This window comes from Oncorhynchus clarkii, chromosome 17 (genome assembly GCF_045791955.1).
Source record: "Oncorhynchus clarkii lewisi isolate Uvic-CL-2024 chromosome 17, UVic_Ocla_1.0, whole genome shotgun sequence".
NCBI classification, from domain to species: Eukaryota; Metazoa; Chordata; class Actinopteri; order Salmoniformes; family Salmonidae; genus Oncorhynchus; species Oncorhynchus clarkii.
This window is the reverse complement of record NC_092163.1, coordinates 27,123,533-27,147,225: the sequence shown is the minus strand read 5'-3', so window position 1 is coordinate 27,147,225 and position 23,693 is coordinate 27,123,533. Positions and strand designations below refer to the sequence as shown.

The window sequence follows — 23,693 nt, the reverse complement described above, 5'->3', positions numbered from 1 at the left end:
TTTCATTACTCATTGTGTATTTATTCCCTGTGTTATCTCTGTGTTATTATTTTACTTTTTCTCTCTGCATTGTTGGGAAGGACCCCTAAGTAATCAGTTCACTGTTAGTCTACTCCTGTTGTTTACGAAGTTTGATTGACATGCACACAAACACACACTAGTTTTAACAAGGACTGTATTGGTGGTGGAAATTAGCTGCTTTTATTTTTCTACTAAACTCCCACACTATGCTTTCTCCCATCCATTCTACTGTACTACTAACACCATCAAAGTTGCATGGTTGAGGTGGAAAATTTGGTTAAAACAGGTTCAATTTGACTTACTTTGCTATTAACATACAAAGTTATGAAGCAGGATAACTTAATTTCACAGGAAAATTACAGGTGAGACCATGTGGGAATGCAACGAACTACACATCTCTCTCTCTCTTTCTCACACACACATGCACACATACATGTGGCATGTAAAGTACAGGTGAAAGGTCCATCTAAAACCAACACACACCGCACATCCTCTTTCCCTTGAATTGAAACGGCTTTGTAAACCACACTTAGGGAGGCACTAGGAGCATACAAAATGTTTACTCCTATAAACAATTATAAAGAGTAGAGAGAAAGAGGAACTGAACTAACTGACAAATTCTGAGTCTCTTGTGCTTTTGGAAGAGGATACTTTTTTTCTCAGACTTGCTAGCTAGCATATGCTATTATTGTGAAAGGGTTGGGCAGTACAACAGGATTACTCTACATATAATACTTGTCAACTTCAACTGTGTGTATGTATATATATATGCGTATACGTGTATCTGTGTATGTATATACTCATATACACACATACATGTGTATATATGTATATACATACACACGGACATATATACATATACACACGTGTGATAACAAAAATACATGTATAAATATATACACACACGTATGTATATACACACATATTATACACACACACACATATATATATATATAAATGTACAGTGGGGAGAACAAGTATGATACACTGCCGATTTTGCAGGTTTTCCTACTTACAAAGCATTTAGAGGTCTGTAATTTTTATCATGGGTACACTTCAACTGTGAGAGATGGAATCTAAAACAAAAATGCAGAAAATCACATTATATGATTTTTAAGTAATTAATTTGCATTTTATTGCATGACATAAGTATTTGATACATCAGAAAAGCAGAACTTAATATTTGGTACAGAAACCTTTGTTTGTAATTACAGAGATCATACGTTTCCTGTAGTTCTTGACCTGGTTTGCACACACTGCAGCAGGGATTTTGGCCCACTCCTCCATACAGACCTGCTCCAGAACCTTCAGGTTTCAGGGCTGTCGCTGGGCAATACGGACTTTCAGCTCCCTCCAAAGATTTTCTATTGGGTTCAGGTCTGGAGACTGGCTAGGCCACTCCAGGACCTTGAGATGCTTCATACGGAGCCACTCCTTAGTTGCCCTGGCTGTGTGTTTCGGGTCATTGTCATTCTGGAAGACCCAGCCACGACTCATCTTCAATGCTCTTACTGAGGGAAGGAGGTTAGCCAAGATCTTGCGATACATGGCCCCATCCATCCTCCCCTCACTACGGTGCAGTCGTCCTGTCCCCTTTGCAGAAAAGCATCCCCAAAGAATGATGTTTCCACCTCCATGCTTCACGGTTGGGATGTTGTTCTTGGGGTTTTACTCATCCTTCTTCTTCCTCCAAACACGGCGAGTGGAGTTTAGACCAAAAAGCTCTATTTTTGTCTCATCAGACCACATGACCTTCTCCCATTCCTCCTCTGGATCATCCAGATGGTCATTGGCAAACTTCAGACGGGCCTGGACATGCGCTGGCTTGAGCAGGGGGACCTGCAGGATTTTAATGCATGACGGCGTAGTGTTTTACTAATGGTTTTCTTTGGTCATTGACCAGGTCCTGCCGTGTAGTTCTGGGCTGATCCCTCACCTTCCTCATGATCATTGATGCCCCACGAGGTGAGATCTTGCATGGAGCCCCAGACCGAGGGTGATTGACCGTCATCTTGAACTTCTTCCATTTTCTAATAATTGCGCCAACAGTTGTTGCCTTCTCACCAAGCTGCTTGCCTATTGTCCTGTAGCCCATCCCAGCCTTGTGCAGGTCTACAATTTTATCCCTGATGTCCTTACACAGCTCTCTGGTCTTGGTTGTAGTCTGTTTGATTGAGTGTGTGGACAGGTGTCTTTTATGCAGGTAACGAGTTCAAACAGGTGCAATTAATACAGGTAATGAGTGGAGAACAGGAGGGCTTCTTAAAGAAAAACTAACAGGTCTGTGAGAGCCGGAATTCTTTCTGGTTGGTAGGTGATCAAATACTTGTCATGCAATAAAATGCTAATTAATTACTTAAAAATCATATGTGTTTTTCTGGATTTTTGTTTTAGATTCTGTCTCTCACAGTTGAAGTGTACCTATGATAAAAATTACAGACCTCTACATGCTTTGTAAGTAGGAAAATCTGCAAAATCAGCAGTGTATCAAATACTTGTTCTCCCCACTGTATATACACAAATATATATACACACACACACACATATATATATAAAAATATATGTGTGTGTATATATATATATATATATATACACATATATGTGTCTTATCGAGTATCAGGTGTGAATTTAAGTATGCTCCCTCTTATATATATATATGTGTATATATAAACTTATATATACACACACACACACACACACATACATATATATACACACACACATAGATCAAACACACCCATCTTATTAGTGGTGGTGAGATAATGTATCTTATGTCAGAGAAGTTTGACAGTTTGAGAAGATAATCAGAAATACTGTTAGCATGTTTTTCAATTGACTGCCATAGCCCCAAATAAAAATGTAAACAGGCTGTTAATTACATTTTTTTTCACATGGTTGCAAGATTTTTTAGATATTACAAGTTTGGGAACCCCTGCTGTAGTATTGTCGTTTTTGGTATTCAGGCCTACCACTTGTGTCATCTGCAAACTTGATGATTGAGTTGGAGACATGCATGGCCACGCAGTCATGGTTGAACAGGGAGTACAAGAGGGTGCTGAGCACGCACCCTTGTGGGGCCCCCTTGTTGAGGATCAGCATAGCGGAGGTGTTGTTGCCTACATTCACCATCTGGGGTCGGCCTGTCAAGAGGTACAGGACCCCGAGCTTAGTGATGAGCGTCAAGGGCACTATGGTGTTGAAGGCTGAGCTGTAGTCACTGAACTGCATTCTTAAATGGGTATTTCTCTTGTCCAGATGGGATAGGGCAGTGCGATGGTGATTGCGTCATCCATGGATCTGTTGGAGAAGTATGCAAATTGTAGTGGGTCTAGGGTGTCAGGTAAGGTGAAGGTGATATATTCTTTAAGTAGCCTCTCAAAGCACTTTATGATGACAGAAGTGAGTGCTTCGTGGCAATAGTAATTTATAGTTCAGTTACTTTTGCTTTCTTGGGTACAGGAACAATGGTGGACATCTTGAAGTGAGGACCACAGACAGATAGGATAGATTGAATATGTCCGTAAACATTCCAGCCAGCTGGTCTGCAAACTCGTTGAAATGAGTGCACACATACAATCAAGTAGGATATCAAATTGATAAAAACTAAACAAAGTTAAAATATAACAAAGATTGAAGTTCCAGTAGCCCATTGTTTTATTTCAGAATTGTCTAAATTAATTTTGACATTAACATCAAAGATCCTTCCTCTTCACATTCACGTAAGAAAAAAATAAATAGCATCGAACCATAAACTCCCTTTTATTAAAAGGTTAGAGCTTTTACAAAGAAAAATACAGTGAATACACTATCAACATGATTTACAACCCAATCATTAGAAGTTAAAGTATTAGTTAACGTCTTCATATATCTATACATTTTATTCCACTATGATCTGGGAACAGCGGCAAAAAAAAAAGAACAAGTGGTTAATCAGCCGAGTAAGGCTGATAACAAGTGATAACTTGTTATTTGTTAAATCTTTCCATTGTTTTCTACTTTTAATTCACAAATTATGATTTAAATAACAGCAATCTCTTCCCAAGGCAGTGCACTACGAAGTGGTGAGCCAGAATGGGTGCGTGTGGCAAAGAAGTCATGAGTAATGCAGTGAAGAAATGAGACAGAATCACCCTGACAAGTCACCCAGTTATATAAAACGGTTTCAGAGTCAAGACTGAGACCAGCCATACAATAAATAACATGGCGATTTTAAAACATTTTAAAACAAAAAAATGTTTTTTTTTTTTTGTTTTGAATTTTACCCCCTTTTCTCCCCAATTTCGTAGTATCCAATTGTTGTAGTAGCTACTATCTTGTCTCATCGCTACAACTCCCGTACAGGCTCGGGAGAGACGAAGGTTGAAAGTCATGCGTCCTCCGATACACAACCAACCAAGCCGCTGCTTCTTTAACACAGCGCACATCCAACCCGGAAGCCAGCCGCACCAATGCGCCGGAGGAAACACCGTGCACCTGGCCACCTTGGCTAGCGTACACTGCGCCCAGCCCGCCACAGGAGTCGCTGGTGCGCGATGAGACAAGGACACCCCTACCGACCAAGCCCTCCCTAACCCGGGCGACGCTAGGCCAATTGTGCGTCGCCCCACGGACCTCCCGGTCGCGGCCGGTTACGACAGAGCCTGGGCGCGAACCCAGGACTCTGATGGCACAGCTGGCGCTGCAGTACAGCGCCCTTAACCACTGCGCCACCCGGGAGGCCAAAAAAATGTGTTTCTTATTGGACAAGCTCAAGGAGTACATCCGTTTCAAAACGTTTTCAAAATACTGAACACGACCCAGATGCTCATAGCCAAGACAGCCTGGAGTTAACATACAATATTTTCGCCAAATATGTAAGTTGGTGTCCAGTGCATTAAAATAACACACTCAGGACAAGGTTGTGTGTGTCACTTGCATGTTTGATTTGACTGCAAATACACGTGACCTAAACATTTCATGAGTGAAAGCTATATTTCATCTAACTTTATTACACTTCCACTGTTCCTGTGAAGAAATCCTACCAAGATGCCTGTTAGAGATATGCCTGAGAAGCAGAGGACACAAAAAGGTCAGAAGTGGCAGATCTCATTCAACGCCAATCAACAGGCTAGTGTTTATCAGGTCACGAGACAGAAAAGGTTTTGCAAAATTTTGCAATGAGAAACGAAAATGAAGTCCAGGTAGCCCCCCCCGGTTTGAGTCTATTTTCTTCCATGTGGTGCCTCCTCCCCCCTATCAGTCTGTCTGAAACTAAGCTTAGAACTTATATTGACTTGACTCTGGGCTTGTCTGTTTGGTGTCTAGATTTTTAAGATACAATGTTGCCTATTACCAAACATATTTTTCCTCAAAACACAGTGCTGACCATTTGCGGTTGTGCATGGACGTGGTTCATATTTGACTTTTGATTCACAGACGTTTTGCTACGCTCACTCGAGCGGTTTTAAAATATAGCTTTTTTAAAATTTAGCATCAAACCTTTAACAAAATATCTAGAATGACAAAACTGAACCCTATAAAACTAGGGTCGCATTGGTGTTGAGTTAATTACGTTAACTAGTACTTGTTATTGTAATTCTTACCCTCTTATTCACTTAACATGAATATACAGTATATTTCTTAGGGCTATGGGCCTGGGACATGACTATATACTGTATATTCGGATTCATTCATACTTAGCTCTACTTAATAAGTACGCCATTTAAAAAAGTTCCCTGCATCATACTGTATAAGGATGTATACACGCCGAGCATTCATTAAAATCAACTAGTTTGGACACTTAATCGTTTGATCTTTAATCACGGAGTTATTAGTTATTCTCTATATGACAAAAAAAGGAAAGTGATACCTTTCAGAAGGAGTGATTCTCACAAGCCGGTGTCTTAGTTCACTTCCTAATTATCTCATTCTTAAAATGCACTCCTAAAATATACTCTTCACCTAGCCGCTGTCCTTGACACGCTGCGGACACTCCCACGTCATTAGTAACTCACTCGGTTTGCCATAAAAAATAAAAACAAAAGTTATTAGCGTATACATTTGAACCCCTATTCAGCTCCAATCAGTACTGTGCTGATCCTGAATTTTTTGGGAAAGAAAAGGTCCGTCGAAATGACAACAAACCAGGGTCGACTTCAGTAGGCACAAAAACAAACAGTTTCAAACGGAAAACAAAAATGGCTTGAGCACTAAGACAAAAACGTTGTCACTTTTCTTCCATTTGAGGCCTAATGAATACGACCCTGTTTTAATACAATGATTCCAGGCTATTAAAAAAAGCATTCTCCATATTCTGAGCTGAAATCAATACAGAGACTTGATTAAAAACGGACTTATAAACAAAAACTTTGGATTGCAGTAAATAATTAATGTCTGGTTTATCTATATTAAGGGCATAAACAGCTGACTAGAAAACTATGCTATTGCACGTAAAAAATATAGCTTTTCATCTTTGCAACATTCACAAATACCTTTTGCTACAACACGGTGGAGTGCCAGCAAAGTAGATGCTTTAAGTGTCAATATTTCTTTCAGAAAGAGACAGGTTAAATCAAGTAATACTGTAAATCTCTATATGTCAAATTGATGAGAGGTCAATGTCTTTTTGGAAGAATCCGCAGCACTCGATCCTAACATTAATTCATCCATCCATTCATTCACTTAACAAATCAGAGCTCAGGGAGAGGAAGGGAAGAAATGACGGCTGACATTGTACTGCATATTGAATAGTCACCGTGATTATTAACTACTGTGGTGCGGTGTGGAGATGAGACAGAGACAGACGTGAGTTGGGGAGGGAACATCCCCTCTTCCTCTCAATCCCTACCTCTTTCTTCCTCCATTCCCGGACACGTGGGCTGAATAAGGCAAGCTGCAACAGGGTCACACACAATTTAGGAGGTGAAAGGTAAATCAGTCAGTATTTTAAGGGTCATCACCATGGAGACGGACTGACTCCACCTTAGGTGCAGGGGGTGTGTCTGCAATGGGGCTCGGGACTGCAGAAAGGAGTGTTTGTCAGTTTCTGCCCTTACAAAGAGAGCCAGGACCTGGGGAAAAGTGCTGTTGCCTAAAACCTAGACAGAACAAAGTGCTGGAGAGCGTAACGTCGTGTGGAAAACGGCTCTTCGTGGCGGCCATTTTGGCGTCCCCATGTTACTACTCCTGTCCGAAGCCCTCAGTTTCCTCAATGGCAAACATCAGTTTTTCCTTCAGCTGCTCGTAGCTCTTGTAAGGGGGCAGGTCCAGTCGATTAAAGCTTAAAAACACAAAAGGAACACAGAATGAGACAATTACATTGTAAATAGACAAATGATACAGACTTCCCAGTTGGTAAGAGCATGGCACTAGAAACACAAAGATTGTGGGGTTCAATCCGGCGGGGATCACAGACACATAGTAAATATTTATGTTCTCACTGTACAGAGTTGCTTTTGATAAAAGTGGCATAAAATGTATTAGATATTTGATGACAAAATTCATTGTTTGAAGAAAGAGAGGAAAGGTTCTCTCTGGTTGAATTGAAAACAACAAAGTCGTCTTGTGTGGCAGGGCAACGTTTAATATTCAGTCAGTGAAAGTGCTCAAAAACTACCTGTGAGTAACTCCATGAAGGAACTTACCAAGTGTGACTTCTTGGAAGCCAGTTTTCTTTGCCCACCTTCTCAATGCAGAACTTCTGTGGGCCATTACTCCCTAAAAAACAAAAACTAAATTATTTGATACAACTCTCATCCACACAAGTAACATAAAATTCCTCAATGTCTGTAATTGGGCCTGGTCTAGCAGTCCATACTTGTTTGTCCATTTCCATCTACAGGTAACTGCCATAACAAAGGACACATTTGAGTAAATAAGGGATACAAAGTATATTGAAAGCAGGTGATTCCACACAGGTGTGGTTCCTGAGTTAATCAAGCAATTATCATCCCATGCTAAGGGTCATGTATACACATGCCCAGTTGCCCAGTATTTTGGCTATCATGACTAGAAGAGATCTCAGTGACTTTGAAAGATGGGACTTAAAAGGAGCATAGGGGGTTGAAAGGGTTGTGTGTGTGTGTCTCAAGTCACCAGATCTCAACCCAATTCAACACTTATGGGAGATTCTGGAGCGGCACCTGAGACAACGTTTTCCACTACCATCAACAAAACACCGGGTGATGGAATTTCTTGTGGAAGAACAGCATCTCATCCTTCCAACAGAGTTCCAGAGAATCTATGCCAAGTCGCATTAAAGCTGTTCTGGTATCTCGTGGTGGTCCAACGCCCTATTAGGACACTTAATATTGGTGTTTCTTATATTTTGGCAGTATGTCTCCACTTCTGATTCAATGTCTATATCCATCCAAATAAATTTCCACCCAAAATATTTATTTGAATCCTCAACTTCGATGGATTACTTGCTCGGTATCCATAAACAATCCCTTTGGGTGTGAGTTAGTAGAATGAATAGAACAAAACATATCTTATATATTGGAATGGCAGGGGTTAAGCCAGCCTTCTCTCTAACAGTTTCAAATACATGTATTATTTATTCTCCAACGTACCCATGAGGTCAGCGAAGCCACCCATGGGGAGCCGACAGGTGCCGGTGACAAACTGCAGCAGCCTCATACGTTTCTCATTGTCCATCTCCTTCACAAACTGGAATTAACATTTTCACATCAGAACATTCACGCGTCAAACTATGCCAAACACCCCTTCACAATATTCCATAATTCATGAATTAATGAACTGCTTCATTAAAACGGTAGAGCCATTCTGACCTGCCAGAACCAGAGGATCTGCTTGCTGCTGCGTGCGTAGTGCCTGTAGATGGTGTGCCTCTGCCAGTCCACCAGGTCTATCTCCTGCATGCCACACAGCATCACCTGGTAGGTGGGGGACCGGGAGGGGACCAGATACTATGTTACACCATACTCAAATGGAGAAGAGTTGTACGCTCTGGGAAAGTGAGTTTTTACCCGGAGTGAGTTTTGAACCCAGTCCACCAGGTCTACTCCTGCATGCTACACAGCAACACCTGGTGGTGGGACCGGATATCACTTTGGGAGATTTTTTTATTTTTTTTACCCGCTACCATGGTGATTGACCACTGATGGTTTCCAAATTGACCCCGAGAATCAACAGTCTAGGGCCGAGGCACTCGATAATTCAGTGCAAGACATTAGCACTTGAAAGGAAAAGTTTAAATACTTAATACGGTTAGATTTAAAGGAGGCCTCTATTTGGGTAGTCCCCTTTCAGGTGGTCTAAAAAGCACAGTGGTTTTCACGTCACATTTCTTCATTACAGAAACTAATTTCACCAGTCTACGAATTAAGCCATTGTGTACCTCCAGTTCCTTGGCGTCGAAGTACTGCAGGTACTGCTGGGGAAGGACCTCATTGAAGCCCTCGAAGAAGGCCTGGGTCTGCTCCTCCACCCCTCTGGACAACCTCCACTCTGCCACCAGCCTGAAGGAAGGACACAGACACACAGGGGGACACAAAGAAAGACAGACACAAGCACACACGATGTGTCAGAACATTTGCTTTCTTCTGTTGGAAAAAAACATCTGATAATGAAAGTGTTCACACACACACAGATTTCTACACTGAACAAAACATATATATAAACACAACAGGCAACAATTTAAAAGATTTGACTGAGTTACAGTTAATATAAGGAAATCAGTCAATTGAAATATATTCATTAGGCTTTAATCTATAGATTACACATGACAGGGAATACAGATGGTCACAGATACTTAAAATAAATAAATAGGGGTGTGAATCAGAAAATCAGTCAGTATCTTGTGTGACCACCATTTGCTTAGGTTAATGCATAGAGTTGATCATTACTGTGGAATGTTGTCCCACTCCTCTCCAATGGCTGTATGAAGTTGCTGGGAACTGGAACATGCTGTTGTACGTGTCGATCCAGAGCATCCCAAACATGTTCAATGGGTTACATATCTGGTGAGTATGCTGGCCATGGAAAAACTGGGACATTTTCAGCTTCCAGGAATTGTGTACAGACCCTTGTGACATGCATTATCATGCTGAAACTTGAGGTGATGGCTGCGGAGGAATGGCACTAAATGGCTCTCAGGATCTCATCACGGTTTCTCTGTGCATTCAAATTGTCATTGATAAAATGTAATTGTGTTTGTTGTCTGTAGCTTATCCCTGCCCATACCATAACCCCACTGCTACCATTGGGCACACAACTCACAACTTTGACATCAGCAAACCGCTCGGCCACACAACACCATAAACGTGGTCTGCGGTTGTGAGGCCGGTTGGATGCATTGCCCAATTCTCTAAAACAACGTTTTAGGCAGCTTATGGTAGAGAAATTAACATTAAATTCTCTGGCAACAGCTCTGGTGGATATTCCTGCAGTCAACATGCCAATTGCATGCTCCCTCAAAACTTGAGACATATGTGGCATTGGTTTGTGTGACAAAACTGCACATTTTAGGGTGGCCTTTATTGTCCCCAGCAAAAAGGTACGCCTGTGTAATGATCATGCTGTTCAATGAGCTTCTTGATATGCCACACCTGTCAGGTGGATGGATTATCTTGGCAAAGGAGAAATTCTCACTAACAGGGATGTAAACAAATTTGTGCACAAAATTTGAGAGAAATAAGCTTTTTGTGCATATGGAACATTTCTGGAATCTCTTATTTCAGCTCATGAAACATGGGACCAACACTTTACATGTTGCATTTCTATTTTTGTTCAGTGTAGTCGGTTTTCAAAGCAACCCTACCTGATGTATTCCTCTTTGTTTTCCTCAGTGACCAAGACATTGCCTCCGTCTGGCTTCAGCTCGTGAGTGGTGACCTCCCCCAGGATCTCCTTGTCCACAGAGAAGTACATCTCCAGACCACACTCCTCCAAGTTGTTATCCCTGGTGGTTGGGAATTACAAGAGGGCAGTCATCCTCATCAGCTCCTCCTCTGCGCCATTATCGTTATAGTCATACATTTTCCTCTTCTCTTCCTTATAATCATTCTTACACTTATCCTCACTCAATAACAATCAACAGCAGTTTCCATTTATAAGGAAAGCTGTTCACACCAATTCCCATTTCTACTCCCAATTCCCGGACTCACTTGATCCAGATGAGGGAGTTGTAGAATTCAGGGTCGATGGATTCCAGGTCCTTCAGGGCCAGGGGTTTGTTCAGGATGCGCTTGTAGAAGGGCAGGGAGAATCCTGTGTCGATGAACTTCCCATGGAACAAGGCCTGGAGAGAAACATCATGAACCAGGGATGTGAAGGGCTGTTGCGGTGACAGTATTACCGCCACACCGGCAGTCATCAGTCATGACCGCAGTAAACTTCTATGTGACCGTTGAGTCACGGTAATCTCCTCTTACGCACTCTGGACATTCATTGGTAGTACCCAACTCGCTAACGATCATCAGGTCACTAATAGCCTGGTACTCAGGGCTCTATTGTCTCTCTAACCACCCTGACATGAATGCAAATGCGATTGAAAATCACATTAAACATTTACCATTAAAACAGTATGTGGTTTAAAAACTCACCCTCACTGTGATTGATCAATTTGAAGAAAAAAAGTTCAAACCGGGTGGAAAACATGGTCGTTGTGGATGTTGTTTCAAAGCAGAACAAAATGGACAGCACTTTCTAAGGTGATGATTAATTCAAAACATCCATATGCATATTAGAGCTTATGCAAAGGCCAATATACAGAGCATTCGGAAAGAATTCAGAACCCTCCACTTACGTTACAGCCTTATTGTAATTTTAGTATTTAAATTCTCCCGCATCAATCTACACACAATACTCCATAATGACAAAGTAAGAAAAGGTTGTTTGAAATACGGAAATATTACATTTACATAAGTATTCAGACCCCTTACTCAGCACTTTGTTGAAGCAGCTTTGGAAACGATAACAGCCTCTAGTATTCCTGGGTATGACGCTACAAGCTTGGTACACCTGTATTTGGAGAGTTTCTCCCATTCTTCTCTACAGATCATCTCAAGCTCTGTCAGGTTGGATGGGGAGCTTTGCTGCAAAGCTATTTTCAGGTATCTCTAGAGATGCTCGATTTGGTTCAAGTCCAGCTCTGGCTGGGACACCCAGGACATTGCGACTTGTCCCAAAGCCACTCATGCGTTGTCTTGGCTGTGTGCTTAGGGTCTTTGTCCAGTTGGAAGGTGAACCTTCACCCCAGTCTTAAGGTCCTGAGCGCTCTGGAACAGGTTTTTATCAATGATCTCTCTGTACTTTGCGCCGTTCATCTTTCCCTCGATTATGACTAGTCTCCTAGTCCCTGCCACTGAAAAACATCCCAACAGCATGATGCTGCCACCACCATGATTCACTGTAGAGATGGTGCCAGGTTTCCTCCAGACGTGATGCTTGGAATTCAGGCCAAAGAGTTAAATCTTGGTTTCATCACACCAGAGAATCGTATTTCTCATGGTCTGAGGGTCCATTGATTTTGAATAGCCTAATAATAGGGCATTTTCAATATTTTCATAATTAATAATAATAATTACCTTTCGCTACAGAATATCTCATCACTGAGTAACCCGCTCTCCTTAATTTGAGAGCTTGAGAGCTTCAAGTTCCTTGGTGTCCACCTCACCAACAAACTAACATGGTCCAAGCACACCAAGACAGTCGTGAAGAGGGCACGACAAAGACTATTCCCCCCCAAGAGACTGAAAATATTTGGTATGGTCCTTTAGATCCTCAAGGGGTTCTACAGCTGCACCATCGAGAGCATCCTGGTTGCATCACTGCCTGGTATGGTAACTGCTCGGCCTCCAACCGCAAGGCACTCCAAATGGTAGTTCGTATGGCCCAGTACATCACTGGGGCCAAGCTTCCTGCCATCCAGGACCTCTATACCAGGCGGTGTCAGAGGAAGGCATATTACCTCAATTACCTCGACTAACCGGTGCCCACGCACATTGACTGTACCGGTACCCTCTGAGTCTCGCTATTGTTATTTTCCTGCTGCTCTTGAATTATTTGTTACTTTAATTATATATCTTTTTTAGGTATTTCTTCTTACCTTCTTTGGGGTAGGGGGCAGTATTGGGAATTTTGGATGAAAAGCGTGCCCAAATGAGGCTGCCTGCAACTCAGCCATAAAAGCTAGAATATGCATACAATTAGTAGATTGTTTCTAAAACTGTTTGAATGATGTCTGAGTATAACAAAACTGATATGGCAGGCAAAAACCTGAGAAAAAATCCAACCAGGAAGTGGGAAATCTGAGGTTGTAGTTTTTGAACTCAGCTCATATCGAATACACAGTGGGATATTGGTCATTTAAGGCTTCCACTAGATGTCAACAGTCTTTAGAAACTTGTTTGATGCTTCTACTATAAAGGAGGGGGGAATGAGAGGGGAATGAGTCAGAGATCTGCCAGCAGCCACAAGCTCAGTCTCGAGCGCTCACGTGAAAGGTAGCTAGCTGCGTTCCACTTAATTTCTGAAGACAAAGGAAATCTCCGGTTGGAACATTATTGAAGATTAATGTTAAAAACACCCTAAAGATTGATTCTGTACATCGTTTGACATCTTTCTACAGACTGTAACGGAACTTTTTTTACTTTTCGTCTGAAACTAGTGAACGCGCGTCATGAATGTGGATTACTGGACTGAACGTGCTAACAAAAGGAGCTATTTTGACATAAATGATGGACATTATCGAACAAAACAAACATTATTGTGGAACTGGGATTCCTGGGAGTGCATTCTGATGAAGATCATCAAAGGTAAGTGAATATTTATAATGCTATTCTGACTAATGTTGACTCCACAACATGGCGGATATATGTATGGGTATCTGAGAGCTGTACTCGGATTATAGCATGGTGTGCTTTTTCAGTAAAGTTTTTTTTAAATCTGACACAGGGGTTGCATTAAAGAGAAGTGTATCTATAAATCCGTGCATAATAGTTGTATTATCATAATTTTCAAGGCATTATCATAATTTTCACAATTTCACAGTATTATTCCAACGAAATAGTGTGGAAATTCGACCTAAGTGGAAGTCAAGTTTCACCCCATAGAGAGTATTGAGGTAGGTACCATGGCAATGAATCGTCCAATGAACTTGAAGTACTTGAGGTGGTCAGGGTTGATATAGGAGGCAGGGTTGATCTGGAGACAGTAGTTGTCCTTGCCGGCATACTCAAACAGGCAGTACATTGGGTTCAGCACCTCGTGGGATAGCAAGAAGAACCACTCCCTGAGAACACACACACCATATAAGAACATACCCCACACACACACACACACACACACACACAATATAAGAATATTCCATACACGCACACATAAAAATAAAATAAAAATTCAATCTGCAATGATCTCTAATATGAGTTCATCCTTAACCTATCAGAATTCACCTTGCCACTCCTCCGTAGTCCAAGCCCTCCTCTCCAGGGAAAATGATCCACAGTCTCCGCCTGAGATCTTGTGGATGAAAGCTCATCATCTGATGGATACAGGATTGGAAACAGTTACAACGTTCGACTACTCTTGGAACACAGCCCCTATATTCATCCGCTATTCTGTACCATGGGCAATGGTACAAAAATAGAGTACGGAAAGAATATTACAAACTATTTCTCTAACACTGATGTCTTTTCAACTAGTGTTATTGTTTATTTATTCACAGGCCTACAAAAACAGCCAGTGCAGTGGTGTCTCAATATATTATTATTAATTTCTTTATAAAATATAATTTTTTTATACACTCACTTGCTGGAATGAATCCTCAAACAGGGTTTTGCGGGTGACGGTGATCTTGATGTGCTGTGGCATTGACAGTTGCTGGAAGACGAAGATAATTACTCAATTTACAGCCACAGGAACAAGAGGAATAACTATGGGTAACAATTCTCTACCCTTCTGCAATAAATGACAAATCCTAACTTCCAATGAAGTCACATTTCTTAGTCATGCATTAATGTCAATGGGAAACTAAGTGAAAATTCGACCTAAGGGCAACTCCTAATTTTCACTTAAGCGTGCGTGCACGTGTTCACTTCCCTTCATGGATTTAAAAGGAAAATTAGACTGGCGGAAGCCAGATCTGGGCTCCAATACTTGAGCTGTGGTTGATTGAGCTTGCCTGTTGCAATGGAACCAATACAAAAGCCCCAAAAAGTGCAAATCCACCCACGAGGCATTACAGACAGGCTTAAGCAAACGCTCAAAGTATTGTAAAAATGCTTAATAATATTTTGACCCAGGTCTAGTGGAATCTCCCTCGCTTCATACTCGTCGCCAAACCCACTGGCTCCATGTCATCTACAAGACCCTGCTAGGTAAAGTCCCCTGTTATCTCAGCTCGCTGGTCACCATAGCATCTCCCACCTGTAGCACACGCTCCAGCAGGTACAGTGCCTTGCGAAAGTATTCGGCCCCCTTGAACTTTGCGACCTTTTACCACATTTCAGGCTTCAAACATAAAGATATAAAACTGTATTTTTTTGTGAAGAATCAACAACAAGTGGGACACAATCATGAAGTGGAACGACATTTATTGGATATTTCAAACTTTTTTAACAAATCAAAAACTGAAAAATTGGGCGTGCAAAATTATTCAGCCCCCTTAAGTTAATACTTTGTAGCGCCACCTTTTGCTGCGATTACAGCTGTAAGTCGCTTGGGGTATGTCTCTATCAGTTTTGCACATCAAGAGACTGGAATTTTTTCCCATTCCTCCTTGCAAAACAGCTCGAGCTCAGTGAGGTTGGATGGAGAGCATTTGTGAACAGCAGTTTTCAGTTCTTTCCACAGATTCTCGATTGGATTCAGGTCTGGACTTTGACTTGGCCATTCTAACACCTGGATATGTTTATTTTTGAACCATTCCATTGTAGATTTTGCTTTATGTTTTGGATCATTGTCTTGTTGGAAGACAAATCTCCGTCCCAGTCTCAGGTCTTTTGCAGACTCCATCAGGTTTTCTTCCAGAATGGTCCTGTATTTGGCTCCATCCATCTTCCCATCAATTTGAACCATCTTCCCTGTCCCTGCTGAAGAAAAGCAGGCCCAAACCATGATGCTGCCACCACCATGTTTGACAGTGGGGATGGTGTGTTCAGCTGTGTTGCTTTTACGCCAAACATAACGTTTTGCATTGTTGCCAAAAAGTTCAATTTTGGTTTCATCTGACCAGAGCACCTTCTTCCACATGTTTGGTGTGTCTCCCAGGTGGCTTGTGGCAAACTTTAAACAACACTTTTTATGGATATCTTTAAGAAATGGCTTTCTTCTTGCCACTCTTCCATAAAGGCCAGATTTGTGCAATATACGACTGATTGTTGTCCTATGGACAGAGTCTCCCACCTCAGCTGTAGATCTCTGCAGTTCATCCAGAGTGATCATGGGCCTCTTGGCTGCATCTCTGATCAGTCTTCTCCTTGTATGAGCTGAAAGTTTAGAGGGGCGGCCAGGTCTTGGTAGATTTGCAGTGGTCTGATACTCCTTCCATTTCAATATTATCGCTTGCACAGTGCTCCTTGGGATGTTTAAAGCTTGGGAAATCTTTTTGTATCCAAATCCGGCTTTAAACTTCTTCACAACAGTATCTCGGACCGGCCTGGTGTGTTCCTTGTTCTTCATGATGCTCTCTGCGCTTTTAACGGACCTCTGAGACTATCACAGTGCAGGTGCATTTATACGGAGACTTGATTACACACAGGTGGATTGTATTTATCATCATTAGTCATTTAGGTCAACATTGGATCATTCAGAGATCCTCACTGAACTTCTGGAGAGAGTTTGCTGCACTGAAAGTAAAGGGGCTGAATAATTTTGCACGCCTAATTTTTCAGTTTTTGATTTGTTAAAAAAGTTTGAAATATCCAATAAATGTCGTTCCACTTCATGATTGTGTCCCACTTGTTGTTGATTCTTCACAAAAAAATACAGTTTTATATCTTTATGTTTGAAGCCTGAAATGTGGCAAAAGGTCGCAAAGTTCAAGGGGGCCGAATACTTTCACAAGGCACTGTATATCTCTCTAGTCACCCCCAAAACCAATTCTTTCTTTGGCCGCCTCTCCTTCCAGTTCTCTGCTGCCAATGACTGGAACGAACTACACAAATCTCTGAAAATGGAAACACTTATCTCCCTCACTAGCTTTAAGCACCAACTGTCAGAGCAGCTCACAGATTACTGCACCTGTACATAGCCCACCTATAATTTAGCCCAAACAACTACCTCTTTCCCTACTGTATTTAATTTATTTATTTATTTTGCTCCTTTGCACCCCATTATTTGTATTTCTACTTGGCACTTTGCACATTCTTCCATTGCAAATCTACCATTCCAGTGTTTTACTTGCTATATTGTATTTACTTTGCCACCATGGCCTTTTTGCCTTTACCTCCCTTATCTCACCTCATTTGCTCACATCGTATTTAGACTTGTTTATACTGTATTATTGACTGTATGTTTGTTTTACTCCATGTGTAACTCTGTGTCGTTGTATGTGTCGAACTGCTTTGCTTTATCTTGGCCAGGTCGCAATTGTAAATGAGAACTTGTTCTCAACTTGCCTACCTGGTTAAATAAAGGTGAAATAAATAAATAAATAAAAACCGGCAATAAATACACCAATTCTCCTTTTAAAGGCATGGGGTCGAGTGCACTTGTAAGTGCATACTTTGGGAGAATTGGGACACAATGCCAAAGACATATTTATTTAAAATTTAGCAGAATGAAATCTCTCGAATCTTGTTTTCAAGAGTGTCCAAATGAAAAACAAAAACAATACTTATTAGAAGGGCAGAGGTGGTTGAGGATATAAAGTTCACACTACGATCTAGTAGTGATTGAAGATGACGCCGTACTGTATGGCTGCCGTCTTGTGAGCCAACTTTGTTATTTTGCGTTTATCTTTACTATTTTTGCACGAAATGCATCCACTATGGTTTCTTATGATCAACAAGGACTTTTGAACATCAGATCGGCAGTTAGTACCCTCAACTCCGGCTTCAACTTAAACTAAATCTGCCCTGGGCTCTGTGTAATTCCGATCCAATTTTCAGGCTATCCACACGCCGGCCACCTACTCCCTCCATTCTATTGGCCAGTCACTTGATAGCAAAATGGACTCTCGTAACTGCAATATTGTGTGTTTTGATGAAACTGGCCTTTCATACCCGCCCCTCAATAACCCCATGGCTATCCAACTAGATGGATTCTCGAGCAGACAGGACATTGGATTCAGGGAAATCAACAGCAAACAGTGTGCTGACTCTAGCGCAGTGTAAGTCTCGACCCATTGTTCACCCATCTTGGAATACCTCACCCATCTTGGAATACCTAGCTAGCGCATCTTGGAATACCTCAAGTTGGCACTTAAACTGCATGAGGCTATAAACAAGCAGGAAGCCATGCACCCGAAAGCTGCTTTCCTTGCATCCTTCGTTACTAGGGGTGATAAAGTATTATACCATGGTTACTCTACAAACAAGCAAACATACATACAAGGCCCTCGCTTGTCCCCCCTTCGGCAAAGCAGATCATGACTCTATACTCCTGCTTCCTGTTTACAAGCAGAAGCTGGTCCTCCATTTCGAAGGTTATGCTACAAGACGGCTTGTTTCGGGACTCCGCCAACAGCATCAGCTAGCTAATGAGCTCAGTCACCAGCTACATTAGGAATGCATCACCGATGTTGTCCCCAAAGTGTAGGTTTGCTGATTCCCCAATCAAAAGCCCATAGCCTTGAGGTTGGTGCTAAAGGACAGGGCAACCGCAGCCAACACTAAGGCAATGGCTGAGGACACGAACATGTACAAGAACTCCCTCTATGGCCTCTGCAGAACCATCAAACAAGCAAAAGGACAATATAGGAACGAGGTGGAATCCTATTACACAGGCTCTGATGCCCAACACATGTGGCAGGGGCTACAGTCCATTACGGATTACAAAGAAAGACCCAGCTGTGATCTGGCCAACTTTGCCTTTCTACCAGATTAACTCAATGCACGGTTCGACAAAAACAACACCGAGCCGTGCACGAGGGACCCCACGGACTGGGTGATCTTGCGCTACGCGGCCGACGTCAGTAAGGTTTTTAAATCAGGTCAAGACTCATTAGGACTCGGAGGGCAAGACGGTATTCCAGGGCGCATTCTCAGAGCATGTGCAGGACAGGTGGCAGGCATATTCACTGTCATTTTAAACCTCTCTTTGTCCCAGTCTGTAACCCCCATGTGTCAAGCTGACCACCATCATTCCTGTTCCTAAGAACTAAGACTACCTGCCACAATGACTACCACCCTATAGCACTCACATCTGTAATCATGAAGTGCTTTGAAAGGCTGGTTATGGAACAAATCATCTCCATCGTCCCAGGCCCACTCCAATTTGCATACTGCTCAAACAGATCCATAGACGATGCAATCTCAAATTGCACTCCACACTGCCCTCACTCACCTAGATAAGAGGAATACCTATGTGAGAATGCTGTTCATTGACTACAAAACCATAGTCATGGTGGCATTGGCCCTCAAATCCTCAAAATGTTCTACAGCTGCACCACTGAGGCCATCTTGACTGGCTACATCACTGCTTGGTATGGCAACTGCACTGCAACTGCTCTACAGAGAGTGGTGCAGACGGCCCAGTGCCTTCGCAAAGTATTCAGACCCCTTGACTTTTTCCACATTTTATGTTACAGCCTTATTCTAAAATGGAATAAATACAAATGTTTCCTCAGCAATCTACTCACAATACCCCATAATGACAAAGCGAAAACAAGTTCTTAGAAATGTTTGCTAATTTACAAAATATAAAAAACAGAAATACCTTACATAAGTATTCAGACCCTTTGGTATGAGACACGAAATTGTCCTCATTGAAGGAATTGTCCGTAGAGCTCCGAGACTGGATTGTGTTGAGGCACAGATCTGGGGAAGGGTACCAAAAATTGTCTGCAGCACTGAAGGTCCCCAAGAGCACAGTGGCCTCCATCATTCTTAAATGGAAGACGTTTGGAACCACCAATACTCTTCCTAGAGCTGACCGCCTGGCAAAACTGAGAAATCGGGGGAAAAGGGCCTTGGTCAGGGAGGTAATCAAGAACCTGATGGTCACTGACAGAGCTTCCAGAGTTCCTTCTGCAGCACTCCACCAATCAGGCCTTTATGGTAGAGTGGCCAGACGGAAGCCACTCCTCAGTGAAAGGCACATGACAGCCCGATTGGAGTTTGCCAAAAGGCACCTAAATACTCTCAGACCATGAGAAACAAGATTCTTTGGTCTGATGAAACCAAGATTTAACTCTTTGTCCTGAATGCCAAGCGTCACCATCTGGAGAAAACCTGGCATCATCCCTACGGTGAAGCATGGTGGTGTGGGGATGTTCTTCAGTGGCAGGGAATAGGAGACTAGTCAGGATCGAGGCAAAGATGAATGGAATAAAGTACAGAAAGATCCTTGACAAAAAACATGCCCCAGAGTTCTCAGGACCTCAGACTGGGACGAAGGTTCACATTCCAACAGGCCAACAACCCTAAGCACACAGCCAAGACAACAGAGGAGCAGCTTCGGGACAAGTCTCTGAATGTCCTTGATTGGCCCAGCCAGCGCCCGGACTTGAACCTAGATAGAACATCTATGGAGAGACCTGCAAATAGCTGTGCAGCGACGCTCTCCATCCAACCTGACAGAGCTTGAGATCTTCAGAGAAGAATGGGAGAAACTCGCCAAATAAAGGTGTGCCAAGCTTGTAGAGTCATACCCAAGAAGCATCGAGGCTGTAAATGCTGCCAAAGGTGCTTCAACAAAGTACTGAGTAAAGGGTCTGAATAGTTTATGTATAGTTTTTTATTTTTTATTAATTAACATTATGGGGATATTGTGTGTAGATTGATGAGGGAAAAAAACTATTTAATCAATTTTAGAATAAGGCTGTAACCTAACAAAATGTGTAAAAAGTCAAGGGGTCTGAATACTTTCCGAAGGCACTCTACATCAGTGGCGCCGAGCTCCCTCCCATCCAGGACCTCTATATCAGGCCATGTGAAAAGGGCCGGAAAATTGTTAAAGGCCCAAGCCATAGTGTTCTCTCTGCTTCCGTTTGGCAAGTGGTACCGGAGCATCAAGTTTGACACCAACAACTCCTGAACAGCTTCTATCCCCAAGCCACGAGACTGCTAAATAGCCAACAAAACAGCTACATGGACTTTCTGCATTGATGTTTATATTTTTGCACTGTCTCTATGCACGCACACACACTTTACGCACATTTTACACACTCACACGCTCTTCATTTACTCACGCACACATATTCATACAGACTCTACACCCACACACAATCATCAAACACGCTGCTGCTACTCTGATTATCATATATCCTGATGCCTAGTCACCTTACCACCCTACATATCTAACCCTACCATGCCAGTATCCCTGCACATTGTATATGGTATTGGCACTGACCCTGTATATAGCTTACTTACTTTGTGTTATTATTTATATTTCCTGTGTTTTTGTTCAAGTTGGCTTTTTCTTATTTAAAAAAAAATGTATAGTACTACTGCATTGTTGGGAAAGAGCAAGCACGTGTACTAGTGCACGTGACAAACTTGAAACTAGGATTCAGGGTGTGTAGGGTACATACCTGACACCAGAACCTGAAGTACTGCACTTTCGCTTTGAAGTCCCTGACGTAGGTAATCTGGGGCCCGTTCTCACTGTGGGAAGCAAAGATGAAATACATTTTACATCTCTGAATTGAGTGACACAATTGAACCTTCGCTAAGCCCCACCCCAGAATTTGGGGCAACAAAATCGCAGCTCTACGGTGGATAGCAAACGTTGCTAACCAAGCCCGAGTCATGACAATTTGGACAAACTCACATTTCAAAAGCATGGAAGCCAATAAGGACAATGGCGAAAACAGTTTATTTAAAAAAATATATATATATATTTTTTAAATGGCTAAATTAATGAACAGTTCACCAGGGAAAGAAAGGGAAAGGGGATAACTAGTCAGTTGCACAACATTCAACCAGAACGTGTCTTCCGCATTTAACCCAACCCCTCAGAGAGGTGTCTTAATCGACTTCCGCGTCAACAGCACCCGGGTAGCAGTTGTTGTTGGGGGTTAACTGCCTTGCTCAAGGGCAGAACGGCAGATTTTTCAAACTTGCCGGCTCAGGAATCCAAACCAGCTATCTTTCAGTTCCTAGCCCACCGCCCTTAACCGCTAGGCTACCAGCCCCCCAGGGGTAATTGCGACTGCTTTACCTTAAAATGCATTGTTTGCTAACTGGTTACCTAGCGCTCCTTGAGTCTAGGGCTGGGCGATACGGCCAAAATATCATATGGTATTTTTCACAGTATTTTATGTTTTTGATTAATAAAAGTTCTACATTTGCTTAGTGCGTGGCCCTAGGGTAGCAACACATATATTCTCAATGGGTCTTTCGCCATTCTGATTGTTTTATACTGTTCAATTCAACTTCAACCTAAAATAATTTCCTCCGTTTCCATCAATTTCTGCATTTCCTGCACTTGTTTGAGATCATTTCCACACTGCCACAATATGGGAAAAAATACTAGGCCTTATTTTTAACCAAATGTTGCAATTGTGATTTAGATCAAAACACTTGGGTGAACTTTTTGAATCATGGAAATAGAATGTTTATTATAATTCTATAGTTAGAATAAAAATAATAGTGGGCACTTTGAATACAGTGTTGTTTGACATGACAACGAATTAAAATGCCATGGACGAGTTATTGTGACCGGTTAGGAACACATGTGATGTTCCGTGTTTCCTAGTGGACGCTATAATCTTTGGCTACATTAAATCTTTATTCATATAGCCCATATATATTCATGCTTTGCCTATTCCTCTTTGATTTAGCAGATACTGTTGCACAAACAACATGCTGATTTAAGCCTCCACCAGTACTGGTATCAGGCTGTATTAGCTAGCTCCGTTCGCTCTGACTCTGCCAGCTAACTAGCGATTAGCATTAGTGGCTAACACGATTTAAATTAACTTGCTAAGAAAATACAAACTAGCTGTTTGCAGATGTAAGAAACACAAAGTAATATTGTAATTATAGAACGCTTGTGGATTTATATTAAGATCAAAGTGTAAACATCGTTGTCATCAACATTGTTGCATGTACCATGCAGACTGAACGAACGTGTCTCGTGGTCAAGCAACAACAAATGCGCTCCTTGAGTGACAGGGGGTGGGACTAGGTCTGTGTGGAAAACGGCACGAAGAGAGAGAGAGAGAGAGAGAGAGCGGAGGGATGACTCAAGTAGCGGAGTAAACTATAAACTTGGACATTACACACGGCGTATCACATTTAACAAACCAAACATTCAAATAACGTTATAGAAGGTAAAGTAAAAACCCAAACCGGTCCGTGCATAAATACTGGTATATAGTAAAATATGGTATACCGCCCAGCCCTACTTGAGTCACCATTGAAACCTTTGCTAACACTAGCTAGCCAAATTAATATAACATATTTTCTCCTAATGCATGTTAGCTAGCCATATTAGCTATTATGAATATAACTTTTACACTGCATTCAGAGGCATCCAGTGACTTGCCATAATACAAACATCATTTTACCAGGTTCACGTGAAGCAATTGTAATGACTGTCCACCACAACATTCCCAGGAGTCTCCT

At 41.9% G+C, this 23,693-nt stretch overlaps 1 protein-coding gene across 3 annotated transcripts in view; it reads right to left on the bottom strand.

Annotated features, from left to right (window-relative positions):
* Nucleotides 1-3,651: 3,651 nt before the first annotated feature.
* LOC139370657 (E3 ubiquitin-protein ligase Itchy-like) overlaps nucleotides 3,652-23,693 on the bottom strand; it is a 58,964-nt gene continuing 38,922 nt past the window's right edge. For 2 of the 3 annotated variants that reach the window (XR_011627161.1, XR_011627160.1), the window contains 12 exons: nucleotides 21,656-21,728; nucleotides 14,770-14,841; nucleotides 14,415-14,503; nucleotides 14,095-14,254; nucleotides 11,127-11,260; nucleotides 10,781-10,921; nucleotides 9,359-9,479; nucleotides 8,790-8,894; nucleotides 8,571-8,667; nucleotides 7,644-7,716; nucleotides 4,750-7,279; nucleotides 3,652-4,255 (listed from right to left, as the gene is read on the bottom strand). Coding sequence is in view for 1 of the 3 variants with exons in the window: in XM_071110263.1 (XP_070966364.1) it covers nucleotides 7,180-7,279; nucleotides 7,644-7,716; nucleotides 8,571-8,667; nucleotides 8,790-8,894; nucleotides 9,359-9,479; nucleotides 10,781-10,921; nucleotides 11,127-11,260; nucleotides 14,095-14,254; nucleotides 14,415-14,503; nucleotides 14,770-14,841; nucleotides 21,656-21,728 (1,165 nt within the window). In the remaining 2 variants the exon portion in view is untranslated. Of the gene's footprint in view, nucleotides 7,280-7,643; nucleotides 7,717-8,570; nucleotides 8,668-8,789; nucleotides 8,895-9,358; nucleotides 9,480-10,780; nucleotides 10,922-11,126; nucleotides 11,261-14,094; nucleotides 14,255-14,414; nucleotides 14,504-14,769; nucleotides 14,842-21,655; nucleotides 21,729-23,693 lie in introns of all 3 variants that reach the window. The other variant, XM_071110263.1, reaches the window with a different exon arrangement.